The sequence below is a fragment of the Anser anser genome, assembly GCF_964211835.1.
Source record: "Anser anser genome assembly, chromosome: 3".
NCBI lineage: Eukaryota > Metazoa > Chordata > Aves > Anseriformes > Anatidae > Anser > Anser anser.
This window is the reverse complement of record NC_139722.1, coordinates 53,277,215-53,302,696: the sequence shown is the minus strand read 5'-3', so window position 1 is coordinate 53,302,696 and position 25,482 is coordinate 53,277,215. Positions and strand designations below refer to the sequence as shown.

The 25,482-nt window shown below is 40.5% G+C and overlaps 2 protein-coding genes across 4 annotated transcripts in view; one reads left to right on the top strand and one right to left on the bottom strand.

Moving 5' to 3' along the window:
• Positions 1–22,288, bottom strand: part of LOC310896703 (calcium homeostasis modulator protein 5-like) — a 32,013-nt gene extending 9,725 nt beyond the window's left edge. The window contains exons 1-3 of one of the 3 annotated variants that reach the window (XR_014581763.1): positions 21,147–22,288; positions 16,878–17,913; positions 5,963–11,170 (exon numbers count right to left, since the gene is read on the bottom strand). Coding sequence is in view for 2 of the 3 variants with exons in the window: in XM_083829318.1 (XP_083685444.1) it covers positions 17,524–17,913; positions 21,147–21,686 (930 nt within the window). In the remaining variant the exon portion in view is untranslated. Of the gene's footprint in view, positions 1–5,962; positions 11,171–15,453; positions 17,914–21,146 lie in introns of those variants that run through there. The other 2 variants (XM_083829318.1, XM_083829321.1) reach the window with 2 other exon arrangements.
• Positions 772–25,148, top strand: TRAPPC3L (trafficking protein particle complex subunit 3L). Its single transcript, XM_083829326.1, has 5 exons — positions 772–1,044; positions 5,928–6,025; positions 8,885–8,984; positions 23,280–23,465; positions 24,226–25,148. Exons 1-5 carry the CDS (start codon positions 1,003–1,005, stop codon positions 24,343–24,345), a joined length of 546 nt encoding a protein of 181 aa, XP_083685452.1. The 5' UTR covers positions 772–1,002; the 3' UTR covers positions 24,346–25,148.
• Positions 25,149–25,482: the final 334 nt, after the last annotated feature.

Sequence of the window (25,482 nt, the reverse complement as noted above, 5' to 3'; positions counted from 1 at the left end):
TGCATGGCATTTAGATGAGGCCACAAACTTTTACTTGCTCTCCTGAGAGAACTCAATGGGAATGTATGTGGAAAAAAGTGCTATAAGGAAAGACAACTATCAGATTCATTTTTAAATTTCCTAGTGATCATAGCCTAAATCTGTGCTAAATCTGAACTAATTAAAAATACCAAAATTACCATATATGAAAATAGGAAAAGTAAGGTGAACCTTTCTGGATGTTCATAACAGGGATGTTTACAAGTAGGGGTAATAGCGGGCTAAGAATAATGTAAGATCTGCTAGAAATGTTGATAATGAAAGTGCTATTTGCCAAAGTTGGCAGCTGTAGGGGGTACCCAGTTTATTCCTCTGGGAATCTGGGTGCTCTAGATCCACCCCACCAGCTTTGCACACCCAGTACCACGATGACAGTAGTGCTTGTAACCTGTGATCTTCCTGCCCAGGCAAATGTTAACTCACCAGACTACAGCTGTCACAGCTAATAGAAGACTATTGCTCCTTGAAGTTGAAAATGATCAAATTTTAGTTACCTTGTACATCAGTATCGTGTAATTGTGATTTTATTCTTCAGAGAGGGAGCATTTGTTAACTCTCCAGACACCAAAACCTGACACAAACAACAAAATGAATTTGTTGTCCCTAAAAAAAAATAAGACCTGCAAACTCTTGAGGCTGCCTGGTTTGACTTTCTGTAGATGTTTACCGTGCACTTAATTACAGCCCATTTTTACGGATGGAGCAGTTGTTTATGTTGTGTACAGGGGAAGATCTGCTGCCAGTCACATTCCCAAAGGGCTCAGTACACGTAGAGAATAGGAGGAGCATCAGCAGCATTACAGATTGCAGTGAGCACATCTCATGTAAAAGTCAGAAGAGCAGAAAAGAGAGAACTTTAGAGGAGGGAACGAGAAAATGCGGTAACTGAGAGAAGAACATGCTGCTTGAGGAAGAAAAGCTATAAGCTGACAATCACATATTTCAGGCGTTAACACAAGCAGCATGTCACGGCCACCAGGAAGAAAGCAGGACAGCCAGAAAATAGTAAGATATTTTTGTGATGTGCAACTGAAATTGTGCATGGAGTAAAAATAAGTTATTATTGTATTGATGTGTTTTGTGCAGACGTGTTTCTGAATAGCTTGAAAGGACGGGGATGAGTCTGCCAGTATTAGAACAGAGGTGCTGGCAGCATTTATATCTACAGTGGGGCTCTCTGGTGGACTGCCAACAAGCTGCCAGCTATTAATATGTGGCATTAAAAAAAAAAAAAAAGGCAAACCCATAGGACTTGGAGTCTGATTCTGAGCAGTAATGCTAAGATTTGCTTTAGAAACATTCATATCTCTCCAGCTACCTGGAGATATGACATGAAATTATTTTCAGACAGTCCTTCAGTATGAATCCTGAAGACAAAACTCTGTTCTTATTTTGGAGAAAAGAAATGATGCCTGCCTCGTCTCTAGCACATGAACAATTACAGGAAGAGTTGGTTCATCTGGGGCTGCAGCATACCTGGCACCTGCTGTGTGCCCCATAGATAGCAGACCATGTCTTCTTTTGGGTTTGTGTTGCATGAGCAGCGATCCTTCTTCATCCTCCTAATGTGACAGTTTTTCATGCACGAGGAGTGCACTGTCACAGGATCTCAACACGTGGCTTTAAGGCTGAAATCTGAATCTTGAAAAAACGATGGCAAAACTGTACCCCTTGTCTTTAAATGTTGGCTTTGACCATTGATCATTTAGCACAGAATTACATCAATTAGAAGTTATGTAGACTTCCTTTTCTTTCTTTTTTTTCTTTTTCCTTCATCTTAATATTGTCCTAAAGCTCAGGCAGTTATTTTAAGCATGCAAAATTTTCCCAGGAGGACTTCTTTAGCTGCATGGTCATAAAAAGGAGTATTTTGTGCCATTAAAGATATCAATTATTGTTCTTCTTGTTCTCTGCAAGTGGTATTTAAAATATGAAAGATTCAAATAGCAAAATTCAGTTTGGAGGACCCTTTACTTTTAACCATTTGTTCTGAAACCTATGTTTTAATCTTACTACTTAGCATCTTCTCCGGGAAAATTTATGTTTTGCTCTGTTTTAAATCACCTGCAACATGAAGTGAGTCACCTCATCCTGTATGATACCATTTCTTCATGCTTCAAAATTCCTTTCAGTGAGAACTAGTCATCACAGTGGCATAGGGCATTAGCCTTAGTGTTTCTAAAAGTAAGGATTCTCTCATCAACAAACACAGTTTTGTCTCAGCCAATACGCTTTGCAAAGGTCTGGATAACAAAGTCAGTTTTAATAGCAATAAATAAATAATTAGTTCAAAAGACAGCAGGATTAGTGAAAACTCCTTTTGTATGTATCTTCAGGACTATATACACTCTCTTAACAAAGGTCACAGCACCCTCCACAGTTCTGGTCCCCCACTGAGATGTCTTTAGTCACCAACACCATTCTGCAGTCACATGCTCCTATCCACATTGTTTTTCTCATATGACATTCATATGATGCTTATCTCTTTTCTCATCCACATTATACCTTCAGTTCTCTTCTGCATCCCCATCTTAGTGATGGCAACTGTACCATCATCTATTGTGTTATCTCCAGAGCCACCAATTTCCACAGTATGTAATGATTCTTCATGTGTGTGTACCTCCATGAAACGTGGTTGAGACTATATAGTGAAGTCAGTAACTTTTAGGAAAAGCCTGACAGAAGGACAGTGGGATCATGGAAACCTCACGTCCTTAAGTGATCTGACTCTAAGCTCAGATTCTTGATGTTCCAGGTCAGGAAGCAGCATGAGGGTGAACAAAGACGGACAGAGGTTGCTGTTAGATGGGACAGTGATAGTGGCAGTTGACAGAAGCAGAGGTAGTAGACAGGGCTTGCACAAGGGACTGTGCTGTGCTCAGTGCTGGAATCGGGAGAAGGGTGGTGCTGTTTGTACCCCACTGGAGGTGGTGAGTCCTGGGACCCCCTGCCAGCCATCCTTCTGTTCTTGCCACCATGAAACCATCGTATTCGCCAAGGGTGAGCTGGTACAGTGAGTTCTCCAGATCAGGATTTCTACACCTTCGATTGCATTCACAATGTATCCCCACATCGGAAATGACTGATCTAACTGTCTTATAGATTTATTATAACATATTGCATAAGGTGAGGTACACTTGCTTTTGCTACAGATGAGGCAATCACTTAAGAAATCCTATGTGCTGAAGGAGCCTGTGTAGTGGAAAAAATTATTCTCATGGAGAACTTCAGTGTTCACGGTCATTACACACTGCTAATACTAAGTTTATTCAGAATCTCTATTTTTGTTGAAAATTTCTAACTGTATAGGAATAATTTACCATAAATACAAAAGAGCAATATGGAAGTAAGGCCACAGTGGTTTAAAAAAAGCAATAGTACTATGTTAGAATAGAAAATGTTTGCATCCAAAAGTATAATTATGACACACCTGTATATATATAACAAGCTGAAGAGAGATTAAGTTGTCAGTAAGGAAAAGAGAATATAAGTAATTGTAGAAAACTGATAGCAAAAACAAAGTGAATGTATAACTGGGCACTTAACTGCATTTTTTACTTTATCGTTAGTTCTGAAACTCTAAACAGGCTTAGGAAACACAGAATCACAGAATCACAGAATTGAAGGGGTTGGAAGGGACCTCAAAAGATCATCGGGTCCAACCCCCCTGCCAAAGCAGGTTCCTTAGAGCAGGCTGCCCAGGTAGGCATCCAGACGGGCCTTGAGTATCTCCAGAGAAGGAGACTCCACAACCTCCCTGGGCAGCCTGTCCCAGTGCTCCGTCACCCTCACTGTGAAGAAGTTCTTTTGCATATTGGCATGGAACTTCCTGTGATCCATTCTGTGGACATTGCCCCTTGTCCTGTCCCCACAAACCACTGAAAAGAGGTTGGCCAAATCCCTCTGTCTCCCACACCTCAGGTATTTATACACATTGATGAGATCCCCTCTCAGTCCTCTTTTCTCCAGGCTGAACAGACCCAGGTCTCTCAGCCTTTCCTCATAGGGAAAATGCTCCAGTCCCCGTATCATCTTTGTGGCCCTCCGCTAGACTCTTTCCAGGAGATCCCTGTCTTTTTTGTACCGGGGAGCCCAGAACTGGACACAGTACTCCAGGTGAGGCCTGACCAGGGCAGAGTAGAGGGGGAGGATCACCTCCCTTGACCTGCTGGCCATGCTCCTTTTAATGCATGCCAGGATCCCATTGTCCCTCTTGGCCACCAGGGCACACTGCTGGCTCATGGTCAACCTGTGGTCCACCAGGACCCCCTGACACATGAACACGAAGTTTCTAAGACTGAAGTCTGCTCAGAAGCAGAGGTCTAAGTGCTTAGAGAGCTGTAGGGTCAAAGAAAGAGTGAGTTTTGATATGAGTTGGGGGCAATGGAGAACTTCGAGAAGGCTCTAATACAATGTACCTATTTCTGAAAATGGAAAATTTGGTGGGTGACAAAGGTCTCCACTGGAAAAGAAATATAAGAATATAATATAATTAAAGTTAACTTACCTTAACTTATGGAAAAAAAATACTGTGTCAAATAAATAGTTTCTTTCTCCAACACATTGAAAGAGTGGTCAGTAATGCAACTATGTTATTATATTTTGCTTAGATTTCTCTAAGGCATTTGTCTTGTTACAACACAGATTTTTGTTGAGACTAGAACAATGCAGAACCTGTACAACATCCACTTGCTGCATTAAGAACTTGTTAATGAGAAATTGGCAAAGTGTGCAATGCTATTGTAAACAGGAGTTATCACCCTGGAGAGTTTCAGATATCGTTCCACGCTACTTAACATTTTGAACAGTGACATTAAAATGGAAAAATTTATTAAACTCCAAGCTGTTGATGCAATGAGGGCAGGAAAAGGTCTTTCCACCAAGCCATTCTTCCTGTTCTATGTTTTCATTGGCATTTACTATTATTTTTCCACAGACTATAAACAAAAAGCACCTCCAGCCTGCCCACATGCCACAGGCCTGTAGCACTTCCTTGAATTAATTCCTGTCCAAGAATTTAATGAGTGCCAATCTCTTAGGCCTAAAGGCCAGCTGCTACTCCTGCTAAATACAGTCAGTTCTGTAGTGCCATGGAGGTGATCTGGCAGGATCCTTCCCTAGGGGAAAGAAGTTTCCCAATATAAGGACATAAAACTAATAGAGAGTGTCCAAAGGAGGGCTACAGATATGGTAAAAGGTATAGAGGACAAGACATATGAGGAGTGGCTGAGGTCTCTTATTTTGCTCAGCCCAGAGCAGAGCAGGCTGAGGGGAGGCCTAATGGAAATGTCAATGGGACTGATTCTTTTTTGTTTTGCTCATTGTTATTCTTTACACTTGTGCTGAATTATAGATTTTTTTCATTATTCTGTGCTAATAATTTTTAATCTTTTATTTTGTTTATTTGTTTGTTTGGGGCGGGGGGGAGGGGCAGCTGATGATCTGAATCAGATCAATCATACCTTTGTGAAAGAATTGGAATTTCACTGTATATACTGTTGTTCTTATTATAAAGGGACTAATAGCTCATTGCATCATTTATTCTTCCTGCAATTAAATGCTTATCATTAATTTTGGGTGGCATTTTACAGCATTTATCAATTTGGCATTCATATGTGCTGTTACAGGGCACAAGAATGTATCTAATGAAAGTAGCTCTATCCCAACAAATGGTATTTCTTACAAACAAAAATCCCTGTACAGAAACTAAAGTGATGATCAAGTCAGGCTCTGTCACTTAAATCATGGATTTCAGTGATTACATGTCAAGGACAGCAGCTTCTTTATTAATGTAAATGGTATTTTTGTTTACTTTTAATACAGTAGCAACTCAACACCGTGAAAACATTTAATTATAATTTATTTCAATTTTCATCTTTTTCTGGCAGAGCAGAGAACTTTTTGTGCTCACGTATGGGGCTTTGGTAGCCCAGTTGTGTAAGGATTATGAAAAAGATGAAGATGTCAACACCTGTTTAGATAGAATGTAAGTACTACATTAAATATCCAGCTTCATTGATAATGCTATTTGTCTACCTGTGTATTACCTTTTGTATTTGTCTCTTAAATTTATGACTTCCAGCACTGTCAAAGATTACAGAGAGCATGGGGGTAAGACTTGATATTCTGTCAACAGAAATAACATTAATTTGTGAATTATGATGAGCAATTAACCTTTGAATTCTCAGAAGAAGGGTGTCAGGATTGTTTTGATTGTTTACCCTTGTTCCTTGTTAATCCTTTGTTGAGCTAGTTAATAATATAGATTTCTAAATGTCATCTCCTATTTTCATACACTCATTTTCAACTTCCATGCAAACTCTCCTCTTCTTTTCTTTCATATCTATGTTATTTCAATCTCCTCAAGCTTTTTACTTCTCACAGGTGTTTCCTAGGTATAACATGCATTTGTGTGCCTACTGTCCATGTGGCCTTCCCAGGGCTTCCACTCATCTAGCAGCGCTGTGGTTTTGTGACTTGGATGCTAAGAAGTAATCACACTACCAGGCTCCTTCTGTAGTCAACAACCTTCCTTAAGGGTGCAATTCAGGTGTTTCACTTGGGCACTTTCAATTGGCCTCTGACCATGGATCTGTTTTCCCCAACTAAGGGTCAGTGGGCCTCTTATCTTTAAAAAGACCATACAGCAATGAGTGACATAGCACAAATGGTCAATGAGAAACTGTTTTTTTTATACAGATAACCGCTTTGGAAAATGAAGATCCTATGTGGGAACATGCCATCTTTACTGAGATTCCTAGGCATTATCACAGGAGAAATAGTATCACAGAAAATCAGTAAGAAATTTTGAACTAGTTAACAAGAAGGTATAATAAGATGCTACCCAGAAGAGAAGGGCTCATGTTTTCAGGCAAAACAGACATGCCAAAGATTTACAACAATCATACTAGACAGAATACCTAAACACTTTACTCTTAATCTGAAAACTTGCAAATAAGTTATAGTCCAATAGCTATTGATGGAAGCGAGTAAAAATCATTGATTTGAAAAATAATTTATTCACAACTAAAAAGGGACAACATCCCTCAAATTTTTATTTGATATTAATACCTCTTTCAGCTCTGATGAAAATAATGAAAAGAAAAAAAAAGAACAACAAAAATAGGCTTATATCTGATGCTATGGTAGCAATTAGGAAAGGGCAGTTTTGGAAAATGTGGATACATATTTTGCTCTTTGTGGGTTTGTTCTTATAGCTGTTTCTATAAGATCTTTTTGTTTTCTCAATAAAGAAAAAGACTCGATAAAATATTAACAGTTTTCATTGAAACAATCAGCTTATTTCTGTGATGATAAAAGCAGCCCATCTTGAGGAAGAAACAGATTAGCAGACCTGTGACAGATGGGAAAGGTATTCTGATCTCTCTAGATATGTATATACATACATAATCTGTTGTGAGATGGGTGTTTTTCACTATATAGTTGCCAAGTAGCAGCTTGCCAATTTATTATTGTTTTGACTTTGCAAATCGAAGGCATAAAAATTGAAAATAATCTTGTGCATCACTAATGCATACCTTGCTAACTGCTGATGACATTTACCAACATTATTGATACTGATACTTAGGCAATAAATAAATATTTCATCATTTTCTGATGAGATTCTACAGCTTCAAACCTCATACTGCCAAAAACACTTTCTGTCTTGTCATCACATTGAACATCAGATCACTTTTTGGCTTCTTGTCAAAGATGTGGTACAAAATCAATAAGAAACTCCATTGACTGCCGCCTTCCCTGCAAAGGGTTTGAGGCCTCTGCCAAACAGGCAGAAACTAAGAATATCCACGCATATGGGCTTGAAAGATTCCTTAAAAACATTTCAGAGTTGGTTCACATTCTTTCATAACATTTCTGTCCATCTCATAAACTTTCATTTTTATTTCAAAAAAAAAAAAAAAAAATGCTTGGAGCAATACAGGCATAGATATTGTGCATACTGTGTTGTTACTGACCCTTGTTTTTATGTGAGAGCTAGAAATACGTACTTGCTTAATGAAAATTTTCATTAACTTTCGTTCTTTTTTACTTCATTTCTCTGAATTTGTAGTGTTTTAAATACAAATAAAGGTGGTGATACACTGAAACTGTATGTTAATTGGAAACTTCTGGATATATTCTGCAACTGTTAGATGGAGGGAGATAACATATTAGAGAAAAGGTAAAGAAGGAATTGTGGAGGAAAAGCAAAGAAGGAGGTGAAAGGATAAGAGGATAAAGTGAAGGAGATAAGGTGTGTATCCCTTTCTTGTGAGTTTGCCTGACTCCAGAACTCTGCAGTGAGGGTGCCCAGGAATTTCTGAAGCCCATGCCAACCCAGAGATGAGTGCTATGATTTGAAGGAGCAGTTGCCTTGCTCTCCTTGGTGTGAGATGAACTCTGGGGATCACATAAGAAAGGAGAAAATCCTGTCCTGTGTAGTCCTATCCTATTTTTAGTGACAAAACAGTATTAATTTGCATTCATATGTGTATTATTTGTATGGTTTTATATATTATACTCATATATCTGCTATCTCATTTATTCATATATGTAAATATAAATATATGCGTGTGTATATAGTCATCATTCTTATGATGCTTGCAGGGAATATCATGCTTAAAGGAGTATGGTTCTTTATATGACTACATGAACTACATCATACTGTGCTGCAAAACGTGGTAGAAATAAAAATCTAGACCACAAAAATCTGATGTCCTCAAAACCATTCATTCAGAAACATGCAGGTGGTTTGCTGAGAAAGCACAAGAGACAGATTTGGGAGATGGTAGGTGCAAAAAAAAATCCTCTTTTTGAATGTTAACATTCTTTGTTTTCCCCTTAGGGGATACGCCATTGGCATAAGGCTGATTGATGATTTTTTAGCTCGTTCAGCTGTGAAACGTTGTCGCAGTTATTCTGAAACCGCAGACATGATTGCACAGGTAAATAAGATTTACATTCTCTAGAGCTTTGTCACTTTCAATGGTCTTAGCTTTTCCCTCCTCCTCCATCAGTTTGTTCCAGAACAGTTATCTACATTTCTTGCTATATCATGAATGTCCTGACAACAACATCAAAAAAGACTGTTCTCCACAACCACACCCATGGTTCCCTTGTGTGAAATACAGCCTTTTCCGTATTTACAATCTCACATCAACCAGTAGCTCATACAGGTTCTCCTTGAGAGGAAATATCAGTTCCTAAAACACCAAAACATAGCATAAAAATGTGATGCTTAATGAGATGAGAATCTTGCAGTCGGTTTTGATAAACCCATGATGGCAAGTTTAACATAAAGAATCATCAGAAACACAGAACTGGTTCACATGGGTAATAGTTTTGTATCTGAGTTGAGGACACAGACAATAAAGTGAGAGCTGTGAAAGGGTGCTGACCCGTGATCTAAACTGACCTTAAAGTCATTTAACTTCAAATTTAAGTCATTTAACTTCAAATTAAAGTCATAACTTCAAATTATTCATTAAATAACTTCAAATTATTATTATCCCTCTTTTTTTTTTGTTTCTTTTCTTTCCTAGGAACATAAATGGCTTAAGTATCTCATACAGATTCTTAAAATTTGATATCCTTATTCCTGCCATCAGAACTCTCTTCAGCATTTCCATATTATCTCAGATATTTTTTAACCTTAGAATGGTGATACTGGGAAGAAGCTGCAGGATTTTCTGCAAAAGTAAGACTCAGCAATGGAAGAGAAGAAACTTAAGAAAGGAAAATGAGAAACATTTCTCTCACTTTCCACCAATCTAACAATAAACTAAAAGAAAAAATAATAATTGTGGGTACTTCCTCCCTTTTTGATGGATAAATTCCTTTTGAGTAGTCTTTCGCAATACTGCCAGTCAGTAAAGATCTAGGAGAAAAATTAGTAGCAATAATGAAGTTTCTAAAGACATAGCTTTGACCCCAGGGGCAAGTCTATGGGAAACTTGAAGAGAAATCCATAGGATGTCTAGCTCTTCTAGACTGCAGACACACTGTAAAGGAGGTGGTAGTTCGTGGATATGAAGTTGGCTCAGACTGATACCCACTCAGATCATTGTGAATGATTCATTTTGTCCTTAACGATTTTCATCTATGAAATGTTGTCAGTGAAGATATGCCTGAGCTTTCCCAATGGTAAAAATTAACCACACTTTATAACAAAGAACTGTTTGCTAGGTGGTCATTTGCTTTAAGTGGAGAGATCAGGGAATCAGTTAATACACCAGAGATTTGTTTACAGGGGCTTGTTTTGGAAGACAAAAGTATGTCTGGCATACTTTTTGGGAATTACTTAAGAATTACCAGCAGCATCAGCTAAATATGATGTTGACTACAGAGCTGGGAAACACCAGGCTGTTTGTACAGTCTATACAGTATAGACACCAGACTGTCAATACTAAGGCAGCAGTGCATGCTAGTAGCACAGGAGTATCGTATGTCTAAATGATTCTGGACGGTACCAGGTAAGGTGTGATCCTGCTCACATTCGTCACACCATTTCAGAAATACCTAAGTTACGTCTGACTGAAGTGGTGGGACAGAAAGTAGTACTATCATTCCAAAAATACTTGTTGTAGGGGAACTGATGGCTGTCATAGAAATAAAGGGCCTCTTTGCATTTCCTGTTGTAAGTATAGCTATAAAGTAATTCACTGCACATGCACACATGCAAAAGACACACACACATCATAATCTGCCAAAGTTTAAAGCAGAAGCAAGTTACATTATAAAAAGCTTGCCATATTCGGCTAGCTCATAAAAGAGTAGAAACTACATTTTGTCCTGAAGCAAAGTGTGCTTTGGAGTCTCAAATCAGAATAATGTATAACAAAGCCTGTCCTTAGCAGTAGCTGGTCCAGGGTGGAGGATCCACTCGTGGTACTGAGGTCAGCTGAATGAAAAACACAAGGGAAGCAGCATTTCAATCACTGTATTAAAACATGCTGTCTCATTAGAAGAGTGATACCAGGCTGCAAAATCACCTTGTTGTTCTATTTCATGTTCTTCTTCGGGTGGCGTATGTTCTTTGTTTTCTCCTCATTTTCATATATATGCCAGATTTCTGTTTTGCTGAGTCTTGCATTTCCTTGTGGTTTCCTTATATACAGTTGCTGTAGTATAGCTGAACCATCGTTGTCCAGTACAGGAAATTCAACAACAAAATACAGTGAGAAGTTAACCATCAAAGTAAGGAAAAAGATACCATCTTGCTTTTGCTACAGGTTGTACATCAAAATACACTTAATGAGAGAAATCATATTACTCAGAATGATTGGAACAAAATTTAAAACAGAAAGGCTCTTGAAAATTCTGTTTTCAGCAAACTAAAAAAGGAGTTCTGTGGAAGTATATTCTTTCTGAGACAAAATATATGGAAAATGTTTTCACGTTTCTTTGCCAAGCATTTGTGAAGTAGTCTTCAAGCGCATTTTTCTGATGCACATGCCTATGAAATATAAGCAAAATGACCCAGGGAGTAACTGCAACTACACTTTTGAAGTTGCTGGTTCAAAATTACACAACTTTTTACATGACCTCTTTAACTCTTCAGTAGCTGTGCTCTCAACAAGGAAAAAAAATGTTTAAATACTTCATTGCACTAACTCTTAAATAGAAATCTGTTTGAAGGTGACTGTGTAGAGTAAGACTGGTTAAAAGGTTAAAATAATTAAGACAGTTAAGCAGTTAAAGTAGTTAAAGCTAACCATCTTGTATGCATAGCAGTTATCCTGCAGTCCTTTGGAAAGCAAAGACGAAGTCTGCAAGGTCATGCTGTGGGTGTTTGCTGGAGAATGCTTCTGTGTAAATGGAAAGAGATGAAGCAAAGGAAAAAGCATACAGTGAGGAGTATAAAGCCAGCTTGCTATACTGAGAAATAAATAGTGGAGGAAAGCTGTACCTAAGGCAGTCATTTTCTGTGATCCAGTGACTCAGACTGCAGAGCCTGGGATTTACTGCTAGTTTACATGGGACTGAAGGAGGGCCAACATTGTTTGGTGATGAGCCAGAGCCCTTCTACACTGAGTTCCCATGGTGCCCGCTGACTCCGTGTGTTGATGCTGTGACTTTGCATGGTTGCAGTTGGGACAGAATGAAAAAAGGCAAAACAGGCCATGTAAAAACAGGCTTTCTGCTAACTGGCAAATCGGTGTAAGAGAATGGAAACCATCTGAGAACAAAGCTCAGCTGAAGAAATATCATCCAACACTGGATTCAGAGTTTGGGTCGGGGTATAACTGAGGACTACTTTTCATAGAATCAGAGAATTATATGAAACAAGGGTGATAATTTTACACTATAAACCTGCAAAAATCAAGGTTTTACTTCAGTCCCTCCTCAAAAGATCCCAAGCATCACCAATCTGATTTAAAAAACAAACAAACAAACAAAACCCTCAAGGTTTATATCAAATCTTAGATCTTCTAGGATCCTAGACCTAGAAGCTTTCATAGCACAATGCCACCATGCCCCAGGAGGGGTTTGTGTGTGATACAGATGGCAGCAGCCAGACAATACCTATGAAAGTCTGACAGAAGATGACAGAGTTCACAAAGCTGGTAAATGTTGTTTTACAGATCTCACCAGTGAGAGGGAAATGCAGATTGCTGTGCTAAGTGGTAAGCAGTAAACTGAAACGTGAAATGCTGCACTGTAAAGAGTAAAGGAAAGTTTGTGAGTACATGGGATCAAGAATACATGACAAGGCCTTTGAATTATTTTATTCTTCCCAAACACTGACTGTAGAAAAGTACTAAGAATGAAAAGTATGCCAGCAAAAAAGTTATTTTGGCTGCCCACCCACTTCTAAGTAGATGAAGTAACCTCCTTGATTAATCTTCTTGTTATATCATCTGATTTTATAGTTTTATTTTTTTTAACAGTGTCAGTTACTTTGCACCATTACTTGTATATACAACATTTTGTAGAGTTGTATATACTACTGGGAACTCTTCACTACAGGGACTGGTAAGTTAGTGGATTCCCAACTGTTTCAGTAGTTGTAGAATGCATCTGATCACCATCAAAATGTCACCGAATTTTAGTCTTGCTGCTGGAGAAACACAGGCTGCTGGATGAGAATCTCAAAAAGGGCAATCTCACATTTTTATTTGTTGAGTGCAGAGATTTCTTGTTTGACGTTAAGCAACACATAATCTCATAGAATAGCAAGACACATTTTCGAAAGAAAGACAGCTGTGCTTTTTTGCTTTTTATGGGTTCATTTTAATGGCTGGCTATGTATGTGTCTAAACAGATACTCTTTTTTTATTTCATTTCATAAAAATAGCAATGAGGCAAATTTATGGATGTAAGTTTCAAAATGGTTCATTCGTTTTAATTCCCTCTTTTTTTGGAGTCCCAAAGAAAGATTGAAAGGCCGTTGTTTTACCCTCAGAGAAGCTGTACATCACAGTTTTAGAGGAATTTCTCTCCAGTCATAGCCTGGTTTCCAAAAAAAACATTCATTTCTTATGTGTTCAATGAATAATTTATATATGCACTTAAATTACTTATGAGAGTGAGACCTTTTAACAATTTGAACTTTATAGCTTTTCAATGTTGCCTTAATTTGGTGCTCTATTGCACTGCAAGCCTGCTACTGGCTTTGCATAGTTTCCTTGCAAGTTCTCTTTTACACCGGATATTTTAACAATAGGATTTTGAAAGACTCGTCATAACATAATGCAAAACACAGCTGAAATTAAATCAAAAGCACATGAGGGCCTAGCACATTTAACCAGTTACTGTCTCGTAACAAAGATCTGGAGTTTGATAGAGGGGCAGATGTGTACTGTAGTAGGAGAGTTAAAAGTACTTAATGGAGAAAACTGGTTTCTCACTGAGGGGAAGAAATAAGTAAACTGAGGTAAAGAACATGGAGTAGAACTGAACAGACATTTCCTGCTTATTTGTTCACTCATATTTGATTGGCATCAGAGTTAATGCAAAATCTAAGTTTCCTAAGATAAAATGTTGATTCTGCCTTTTTTTTTTTTTTTTGATCACTTTGTTTTGGATCGTGTTGAAAATGAGCTGCTGTGGTAGCTACTGAACTTTAATTCAGAGACAATGTTGATACAAAACAGCCTTTATAATAGCTGCTTGAGGGACAGAGTTAAATTTGCCAAAATCAGATTCTAGCTGTAAAAATAGGGTCAAGCTGGGTTTTATTTTTGTCTGTTTTGATAGAAGTATTCCAGGAACCGCATGGCAATTGCATTAAATCACAGACATTTTGGAAAGACAACACAGTTAGAATAGCACAGCCCTGGGAACAAGCATCAGCAAGGGGCTGAGGCGCCTATGAGGCACATACTGCAGCACTCAGCATTCAGCAGCTGCTCTTTGAGGTAGAGAACAGGCTGTGAGGCACAGGGAAAAGCGGGTACAGGAGAAACAGCTCCCTGCAGCTGGCTGGCCAGAAATGCCAGCTTTGTTTCATGTGACGGGGCTGGTAAGTACAGCCTGCCCCCCGGCAGCCCAGGCTGGAGGACTGGTAGGTTCAACCAGCACCTCCTGGTGCCCTCAACACCAGTCATTTGTGAGCATGCAGCAAGGTAACGGGGAGAAGAAGAGAGTAGACCTCAGTTTTGCCATTCCATGGGAAACAAGAAGGCCAGGCTGGGAAACACTCCCACTTCTTATGTTTCTGACTACTCAGATGCAGAGCTTTGAGCACTCTCCTGAAGAAGAAAAGGTTGCCTAAGCCAGAGGTGGGACCCTTCAGTCCTCCTACCTTTTCTTCTTCTGGCACGTACACTTTCACCCTTGTGTCCCAGCTGTTACAGGACAGTGAAGTCCTCATCCTTACATCAGCCCACTTGTTCCCCATACCTACTGATGATCTCTTTAACCTACATAGTGTCCTCCCTTTTGCAGCCCAAGTTGCGTTGGTTTTCTGCGGTACCAGGAAGGAGGGAGGTGTACAGATAAGGCAAGGGAAGTGAAGCAGTAGCCCTGGCTTTTCTTTCAGTAGGTGTGGGGTAAAAACCTTCATGGATTGAAGGGGGTTAGTCTTTCCTTTCAAACTGCATGTGGTAAACATTCTCATCTTCTGCATCAATGCTTAATAAAATGGCTGAGCCTCTGGGGTCAACCTGGAGCCTCTTTCTGTGTTTTGGCCAACTTGCCACAGAACACAACTATAGCTCTTGGAGCTTGGGCAGAACCCAGAGCCTCCTCCTTCATTGACTGGCTACTTACTGTTGACATTCTCTGTACAAGACCTGTGCTGGAAACCAGACAAAAGCACTTCTATTCCTGCCTGGGAGTCATGGAGTTGTAGAGATGCACGTTTAAATGGATGAGGCAGTGTGGAGATGGCAGTGTCATATACCCAGCACTGCAGGTAGTAGCTCCTCCCTCTGGGAAACCACTGAAAAACACTCTCACTTTTAGTGGGGATTAATTTGGGAATTGCATTTTATTATTTTAATAAACATTCTGGCAAGTACAAAACTGATTATATGAATGTCAGAAGAAAATAGGTAAAGAGAATAAATGAAAGAGAATGTGAAGTTGTTACACAAATAAGGATTAGGTTGTAAACATTTTTCTGAGTAAGATCAGAGGATCTATGACATGGGCTTTTACAAACAGCATCCTTCCAGTCTGTTCTAATCACACAGTCCGTTATGCTCAGAGCTTCGCACATGCTTTGGCCATTTGCTACCATGAACTTAGCAAAGTGAAATGCTGCAGTTCAGTGACCACCTGCAGGTCTGACTTACTGGTGTCAGATGTGCCTGCTGTTGGGACTTTTATGTTGGCAGTGTTGCCTCTTTGCTTTCAGGTGCAGCAGGTACATTTAGGCATGCAACACGGTCCAAGTCTGCTGCAAAGTGGGGCAGCTGGGATAAAAAGAAATATAACATTTGCTCAAAGACCACAAAATCAAAGCGCACAGAAAAAAAATCTAAGCAGATGGTGGAAACAGGTCTTGGATTTTGTATTTTTAAAAAGTAATGGTCTGTAAATGCAGATAGTTTTGGTGTTGTTAGTTAGCTTTTTTTTTTTTTTTTTTTTTTTTTTCTGAAGGAGCTCAGAGAGTATGAGAAGAGCCAGGCAAAGCATGTTGGTTTGTTGATAAGAGCCCGATTCAACCTGTGCACAAATATGATTCTTTGCAGACTCAGGGAGATTGGCAGTAAAATGCTGCATAAAAGCCTACCCAGTCACCCCGGGGAAAGAAACTTGGCAGAAACTTTGTGCCTCTTTTACACAGAGTTTGCAAAGGCTCAGGCAACCCGTGCGAGAGCCACATGGTGAACCCCATGTGCAAGAGCTGAAGCACAGGGCTGCGAGGCGAGAGGCCTTTACCAGAAGTAGGGGTTGTGCTGCCACCCCACCTGCCTGGCCTGCCAGCTCCTCTGCTCCAGACATGTTCTACATTCCCTTAGACACTAAAAAAAGTCAAAACCATCCCTCTGCAAAAACATTTTCTTGTCTTAAAATGTGGAGTTTTCTTCCAGGGCCTCTGTTGTACGCTGGCTGCAGGCCTGGTACAAGCAATGCCAGGCAGCTCTATGGCCAGCATCTGGAATATGCTCCAGGCAGGAGCTTTGTAGCAGTACGATGGGAAGCCTCCCAGGTTCTCCGTGGGAGAAGATAACGCCAAGTAGTCTCTAGAGACAAAATATCACTGGTGCATTTTAAGTATCGTAACAAAGCTTAGGCAGCTACTCTAATTCTGTTTGAAAATACTATTATTATTATTGTTGTTGTTATTATTATTATTATTAACAAAGACACAGAAATGTCAAACTATTTGGGAATCTCAAGTTCTTGGTACCCAACACTTTGACTGTAAGATTCGTCCAAGAAATTACCTGGCACCTCATTGTCAAGTGAGGTTGCTCCTCCATGTCTCAGAAAGGTATCTCAGGGACAAGAAGGCCAGGGCTGAACAATGAGGCCATCCATGGTATTTTAGGTGCAACAGGAGATCAAAGACATTGGGACGCATTGAGTGACCAAGTGCCTTGGTGCCACATAAAAAAAAAAATTTAAAATTGCTGTACCTGAAAGTGCCCTGGAAGGCACTTTCTGGTGGTACTTACTGGAAGGGTACTTTCTGGGGACTTTCTGGGGACTGTCAGAAAGCCACACATCTTCTGTTATTTTATACACACATTTTGAATTGTATTACTTTATGACAGTGTTTTGATTTACATAGGACAGGTGTGCTATAAGGCCTTTTACATAGGATATTGTTTAAACCCTCCCACAAGTCACTGTTCAATTCTCTTGGCTTTTGTTCTGGAGCCAGCAACATTAGCAGAGCATGAGTCTTAAGTGCCAGTGAGGACTACAGTCTTTTCACTGTTGTGCAGAAGTAATTTAAAAGACATAAATATAAAACTGGGAGGGAAAGTGATCAAGAAGGAAGAGACCATTGTGAAAAAATATAGATTAAATCAGCTGGAAGTATGCTATATTAGCAAGATATAAAAAGGCTGAAAATATATATGTGATCTATGGTATTTCCCTTCTGTCTACAAATTCTAGTGTTGTCTCTCTTTCCTCATTGATTTCTTTCTGGCCTTCTTCAACTAGCCTGTGAATTGTGCTGTAATGCTGTTTGCTACTGCTGAAAGAATAGATCTGGGAAGCATCTTCCCATGCCTGAAAAGCTGGCAGGGGAATAACCTCTGGTTTCTTGTTCTCAAAAAAGCACTTCAGGTTTCGCTCGCTCAGCTTGGTGGCATACAGCTGGAAAGTCTGCTCCAGTTGCTCCTTCTCCTTCTCGGCATACACCCTCCAGAACATCAGCTGGAGGTGGCTGACTTTTGACTGGCAGCTGGCACAGCAAGTGGTTAGCAGGGAGAGAACGGCCATAGTCACTATCACACACCAACCTAAAATCTGGGGGGAAAAAAAGGAACAGGTGTCAGGTTAAAGAGGCCCAAGTGAAAACGCTATTTAAATCAAGTGTCCAACAGTCACTGCTGTTTGTACAGAGGGCCTGCTGCTCCTCTAGGGGAGCTACCCCAGACACCACTTCCCAGTTTTCATTTGGTGCCTGCCATTAGTCTTAATGGGCCTTCCACATCTGGACCAAAGGGAGGCAGAAGAAGTCAGGGCCAAGGCTTCTCCATATTGTCTGTTTTGATGTCTCTTTCTCAGGAAAGTGAAAGACAGTTGTTCTTTAGGTAGAACTCCACAAAAAGTTGGCTTATACTAGAGACTGTCTAGCCACAGAGACAGGCTTTGTCTCAGTTTTTAAATGATCCTATTTATCAGGGAGTGTAGTGATAGGACAAGGAGTAATGGCTTTAAACTAAAAGAGAGGAGATTTAGATATAAGGAAGAAATTTTTCACTCAGAGGGTGATGAGACCCTGGCACAGGCTGCCCAGAGAAGCTGTGGGTGCCCCATCCCTGGAGGTGTTCAAGGCCAGGCTGGATGGGGCTTTGGGCAACCTGGTCTGGTGGGAGGTGTCCCTGCCCATGGCAGGGGGTTGGGACTGGATGGGTCTTTAAGGTCCCTTCCAGCCCAAACCATTCTGTGATTCTGTAATGAAAGGAACTTGAGTAATAACTGCTGAAGAGACCAGAGCAAATGCAATGACAGGTTCAGGAACAGAGGATCTCAAATCAGACTTCAACCACAACACCACCATGCACAAAGAAAAATCCAAGAGAAGTCTGACTGATCAGTCAAATAATGTTATGGCTGTATAGTGTAACTGTAAACAGATTGGACCTGAGAGCAGAAGTAGTGTCTTGACAATTTAAAGATGATTTGATGAGAATTTATTGAAAAAATTTAATGGTCCGGCATGTAGTATATTGGAATTGCTCACTGAATTCTGTCACATAGAGGGAAAAGTGCACAAGTCGAATAAGATGTCATGATCACCAATTGGTATAAGGGTTTCTATCTCCTGAAAGCATCACATAGAATTACCCAGTAAGAATTAGCATTAAGACACAGTTCTGAATTGTGATTAACTACATGGGTAAGTAATTTTTATCTCAGATTAATCAACTTTTTATACTGTAACCATTTTAGATGTGTTTTGTTTTCAGACTTCCTTTTCATTAAAACAAAACAAAACCCTGTTTTAACATAAATCAACTAGTGGGAATATAAAAGTCTTAAATTTAAAAAGCTTCTCCCGCCCCCTCCCCCCCCCCCCCAAATTATTTAACTAGGAGATTCACTGAAATCTAACCTATTCCTCTGAACGTTTTTTGACATTAATAAATCAGCCCTTTGTAGAGGAAAATCTTTTTTTTTAATGCCAAAACTCTTTTAAAATCTTCCTCTTGCCCAGTCCTGTGAGAATGCTGGGAGGAGAGGGTAAGAGGGAAAAGAAATAGTGTGCACATCAACAGGTCTGTCTTGGCACTGAAACGGAGCCCAACTCATCTTCACACTGATTAGAAATAGTTCCTCTGTTTTCAGAGATCCCTCAAGGTTTTTTCGGCATCTCTCAAGTTTTTGTTTGAGCAAATTCTGGTAGGAATATTTTAAAAGAAAGAGTTACTTCCAGGATTAGAGCAAGAGCTGAGAGTAGAAAAAATGTGCTAGCAATTGTTTTTGTAGGATGTTCTTCTTTAAGGAGAGCAGGGGTATGAATGTCAATTTTTCATGCTGAGTACCGCTGGTCTAGCCAACAGCTTTACTCACCTACTCCACTGCAATGTGGACATAAAAAAATGAAATGAAATAAAATAAAATGAGATAATTTTTTTTTTTTTTTTTGCAAATAGAGGAACAAATTCCAGTGTGGAACGGATCTTTTAGGTTTCAGAAACCCATATGAATTAGAACTGATTTCCCATGCACTGTCTCTATGGGGAGTTGCAGCCTGCCTCATATGAACACTTGCAGTGATGTTGGAAAAATAATGGCCAGTAAAAGTCTGTGTTTAGCTGATGGAATTATAGAAAGTTTCCTCAGGGAAATACGTGAAACCAGGAAGCCTAAAAAACAGTAGTTTTGGGGGACTGTTATGGAAGAATGGCTTCATGTACTTTCATTTTCTGGTCACTTTGTACTAACTGATGATATCTGTGGGTATTTGAGATATTGCTCTTTTTAGCAGCTTTTCACTCTTTTGCAGCTTGGAGAATGAACGTATGTATTCCCATGCTATTCCCACTCTGAGCCTTTGGTCTTTCTATTTCTTTCTTCATTATTTCCTTCTTCACTATTTCCTATACATAAAACTGCAAGTCTTAGAACTATTTGTTACTTCTTTCTAAATCTCTCAATTAAATTGCCCTGCCTTCACTGCAGTCTTTGTCTGCATTCCAGTCCTATTTGCCTGAGGACTTGAAAATAAAACCAGGTCTTGGGTAGGAAACAGTTCCAGATGGACACAATTGTCTGGCAAAAACTTGCTGGCTCCACAGAATGTTTCTTCTTCCTGCGCTTTGCTGACAATCATCTTTCCATCATTTTCTGTAGCACTTTTTCTTTTCTTTTTTTTTCCTATGTTTTGATTTGATTTTTTTTTTGTCTTAAAATTTACTTACATTACAATGCAACGAACAGAAGTGTAACACAAATATAGTAAAATGTTATCATGTTATCTTAGCTTTGCATAGTTTGGTTTTATTTTAGTGTTTCTTCCTTCCTTCTTCCAAGCAGGACAAAAGCATGCTCTCTTCTGGCATCATAAACTTGAGAAATGCAAATAGAAACAAGTTAAAGAAATAATGCATCACAAATCTGATTTTCCAGTATTTTCCCACTGCTAATGATGCAACATTTCTTTACAGTGTCCATAATAGTATCAAAAAAAAAAAAAAAAAAAGGAAACTGTGGTAAGGATTTTTAGCTGAACAGACCCCTCTGGGTGACATCTGTTAATCTGGCTTCCTAAACAACCCAATAATGTTTTTCTCTTCAGAGCTCTCTTCTTTCAGAAAGATAGCTTTAAGTTACCTGGCCTTACTGATCCTGACTTCAGTGGGACCCCCAGGAAACACATCATGGCTCAAACTGAACAAAAAGATTATTGTATTTGGCAGGGCTGCATCATGCCAAAATGTGGTTTATGTGGAACCAACAGTTTTATTTTAGCACCTTCCACAACTGAATCACAGAAGTACAAACTCTACAGTCCTCTTATTTGTTTTTCTTACCTGTGACTGTGCCTGAAGAGTTAGCTTGAGTTCCTCGCTCTCTGAGAAGGGCATGGTGCTTTTGCCACAGGCCACCTTGTGCAGCTCCTCAAAGCACTTCACAGATTTGTTGCGGCAAATGGAATCTAAGTAGGCAGGATTTCTCAAGCCACTCATGGCACATTCATAAAAAGTCCCATTGAGCAAAGCCACAGAAAGCCACATCACTGGGGCTACCAGAGCATTTAAAGTGATCTGTCCAAAGATGTAGAAGAAATGACAGATATTCCCTTTGGGAAATATTTTTCTGGGGTTCACCCAGCAGCCTGTGAAGAGCTTCCAGGTCTTGCTGTTCAAGAAATATCCAATGACCAGCAAAACAAAAGCTGGGGAGAAGAGAAATACTAAACCATACCTGAAGTTTTCATTGCTGCAGGGACATCTGAAAGCAACAAGAGAAAATACACGTTCACTTCCCAGCGTCAGCAGAGCCATAAAACTGTAACCAATAGCAGTTCTCCGGTTTATAAAGAATTTCAGCATTGTTTGGAAACCATCCATGTCCGATGATACTCCCTGAAGAGGTAAAAATCAAAACACTTGTATCTTCAGCTGTAGGAGTCTGTAGCCGTGTGTTAGGGGAGGGCTCTTCAAGGGAAGCACAGCCTGCTGCCAGCCTGGCTGCTTCAGCGCTGTCTAGATCCTGTAATGATGTCACTGTCTGTACAAATGCACTCACATTGGACCCCTCCACGAGCAGGGCAGAGGAAAAGCACACAATGCCCTGTTATCAAATACATTTGCAGTCTCGGCAGTCTTATTCTTTCTTTACTTTTTTTTTTTTTTTGGCTGTAAATAGAGAGCAGAGTAAATGCACACACTCACCAGTTGCAGGAGTTCCTGAGCTGTGATTATCAAAGTTGCCAGCAATGTAGGGAAGGACCTAATATGGAGCTAATGGTCCCAGGGGAGCGTGACGCCACAGAAAGCACAAGTTATAACAATAAAACTGGTTTGTATGGGGCTGTAAGCAGAGGAACATCAAGGACAGAATAAGCAGCCTTATACTGTACTTCTCTGGAGCAACACATAGCTCCAGATTTCTGTCTCTGGTTCCAGTGGAGCGCAGAAGAGACAAATCTAGTTTAATCTCAAGCCTGTCTGCCCCTTAGCCCTATGTACCTCAAGCAAAGCTAGTCTGCAGGATGGTGCATCCTATAGTTTATTCTCTAGTTTGCACCCAGTAGATTCAAACTGTAGAGTTTCATAGAATCATAGGACGGCTTGGGTTGGAAGGGGACCTTAGAGACCATCCCGTTCCAACCCCCTGCCATGGGCCCGGACACCTCCCACCAGACCAGGTTGCTCAAAGCCCCATCCAGCCTGGCCTTGAACACCTCCAGGGATGGGGCATCCACAGCTTCTCTGGGCAGCCTGTGCCAGGGCCTCACCACCCTCTGAGTGAAGAATTTCCTCCTAACCTCTAATCTAAATCACCCCTCTTTTAGTTTAAAACCATTCCCCCTTTTCCTATCATTGTCTGCCTGAGCAAAAAGAAGCTCTCCATCTTTTTTATGTCCCCTTTCAGTATTGAAAAGCTGCAATGACTTGATCCTGGAGCCTTCTCTTCTCCAGGCTGAACAACCCCAGCTCCCTCAGCCTGTCTTTGTAGGAGAGGTGATCCTGCCCTCTGATCAACTTCATAGCCCTCCTCTGGACCTGCTTTAACAGCCCCACATCCTTGTGCTGGGGGCCCCAGACCTGGATGCAGCACTCCAAGTGGGGCCTCACAAGGGCAGAGTAGAGGAGTACAATCCCTTCCTTCGACCTGCTGGCCACTCCTGTGTTGATGCAGCCCAGGATGTAGCTGGCCTTCTGGGCTGCAAGCACACGCTGCTGATTCATATCAAGCTTTTCGTCCACCAGAACGCCCAAGTCCTTCTCTGCAGGGCTGCTCTCAGTGAGTTCCTCTCCCAGTCTGCACTTATGTCCGGGATTGCCCTGACCCAGGTGCAGCACCTTGCAGTTAGACTTATTGAACCTCATTAGGTTCACATGGGCCCACTTCTCAAGCTTGTCCAGGTCCCTTAGGATGGCATCCCTTCTTTCTGGTGTATTGACTGCACCACTCAGCTTGGTTTCCTCCTTTTGCAGGTTGCTTTCAAGATGTACCTTGGGGTCACCCCCAGCGTGAGCTGCAGTAGCGCTGCAGGTAATGAATTCTCCTTAATCCTTGACAAAAACCCATTGGTGGACTTTGTGGAGGAGCTGCCAGCGGAGCGAGCGTCCCTTTGCTATTGCAACCTTCTCTGTGGGGTGATTCGAGGTGCCTTGGAAATGGTAAGGAAGTGCACATCTATTTTCTCTGTTCTTTGGTAATGAGCAGGGAGGGACACAACACCATGAAAGCAACACCACTTGTTCAGATAACTGAAATAACCTTAGTAGTGTTCAGCCTCTCTCTCAGATTAAATGTCTATATTGGCATAGAAAGGGCCAGGCTGATCCTGGATGCGAAGAAGCACGCAGCTTGACTCACTGAGCTCTGTCTCAGCTGCGCTCCTTTGGTGGCTGATGGAGCTGGGGAGTCAGCTAACACAAAGTGGCGAGAGCCAAGGGGTCATGCTGCACTTCTCATTTGATCCTTGATCCTGTATCATTTTCCTGCACAGGCGTTACCAGTAATAGCCATCCCTGTTTCTTTCCAAATGTATGAAAACAAAGCATATTCGGGTCACAGCAACACAACTGCAGATCAGGTGAAAGAAAGAACCAAGTAATGTTAAAACCCAAACATCAGAAGTGTATCAGATGGCATTCCAAATTTAATATCTCAAAAATGTAAGTCCTCAGAACAAAGCAAAACAGTGGCATGATGATTAACACATTATTCAAGTTCCAGTGTACATAACCTTCCTTTTTATTAACTTAGTTTGGAAAGATATTTTTAAAATTCTAGAAAGCTGTTTCTTATGAAGCCTGTGAAAGAGGGTCCTCTTGTGGTGAGAGATAAGAAGATTGTTACACTGGAGAAAAAAAAAAAAAAAGAAAGAAAAAGGAGTATTTCTTTGCTTAACTGATCAAACCTGCTTCTTTCTAGGTTCACTTAGCAGCAGAAGTGACCTTCCTACAGGACAGGCTGAAGGGCGATGCCGTGACAGAAATAGGAATTACGTTTTTAAGGAAGGCTGAAGACAGAAAGCACAGAAGAAATAAATGAAAGAAATATTGGGAGAAACCTTTGCTAAGTGATATTTTGCACCTTTTGTTTCTGAAGACAATGTATAGGGTAGAAATGTTTCCTTGAGTCAGCTGCGCCACTCAGATGTTGGAAGGGTGTAGAGAGCTGGGAAGCAAACACAAGGGCAGAGCAGGGGGAGAGCAATCTTACTTATCATGACACAGGTATTGATGCTAAAGATCAAAGGAGCCTTGCCCTTTCTTCTCACATAACCATACTCTTGAGCTCACTGGAAGTTTTACCTCAGTATTTAGTGCATGCCTGATACAAATATTCAATCGGACAGCCTGCTGTTTTCAGCTAAACATGACCATCTATTTCCATCTTGTTTGTTGGTGATTAAAAGCATGGCTGGTAAGAGATGCTTTATTTCCCTGTCTGATTTGGGTTCAGAATAATAAATCCTTTTGCTGTGACTACCATATGCGGTTTCTCACTGTGAAGTGTATGCTTAGGTATGTGATGATTTGCCACTCACGGTTCTTTACACAAGGAATCCTTCTGCCTCTGATACCCAACAGACATGCAATTTGTCTGGTGTGGGATGTGGTGTGTTAGGGCTATTTCCTCTGGGCTGAGGTGCCTTGTGTGTGCATCAGGCAATCGTGGCAGTGCTGGTGTTGCTCCAAACTTTAGCTTTTGTGCCATTCCCACACTGGCCAGCTCTACAGGAGCACTGATCCTCTGACCACGCTGAAAAAAAAGCATAGCATATTTAATATATAACCACTGTGGATCTATATTTCAGCTAAGGAAACTTCAATAAAATGTCAGTGATTGCCATACAACCAACTTGCTGGTCAGTGTGTGTGTTCTTACACGACCTTTGTCAAAATCTTCCTCTTGGCAGTGGACTTCTGTTATCACAACATGACAGAATTAGAGAAACACCAGTCTCACAGGCACTTGGGTTACGGGAAAGGTTTAATGGTGTCTGGTGTTAGGAAAGAAATCTGGGTATAGGTGGGAGAAAAGCCCAGGTCCCAAATCCTCATGCAGTGCCCTACCCACAAAGCCAGCTCACCGTAGACCTTTAAGAGATCAATTTTACGCAGAGTAAAAATTAAGCTTTTCATTACTCAGCCTTGGGCTCAGCCCAGTGTGCGGTAATTGCTA

Bases quoted from the DNA above. Each gene is read 5' to 3' on its own strand.
- TRAPPC3L (XM_083829326.1), top strand. From the start codon at position 1,003: ATGTCACGGCCACCAGGAAGAAAGCAGGACAGCCAGAAAATA. The intron at 1,045-5,927 runs GTAAGATATTTT...TTTTTCTGGCAG, and splicing joins AGCAGGACAGCCAGAAAATA to AGCAGAGAACTTTTTGTGCT. The intron at 23,466-24,225 runs GTAAGGAAGTGC...GCTTCTTTCTAG, and splicing joins TTCGAGGTGCCTTGGAAATG to GTTCACTTAGCAGCAGAAGT.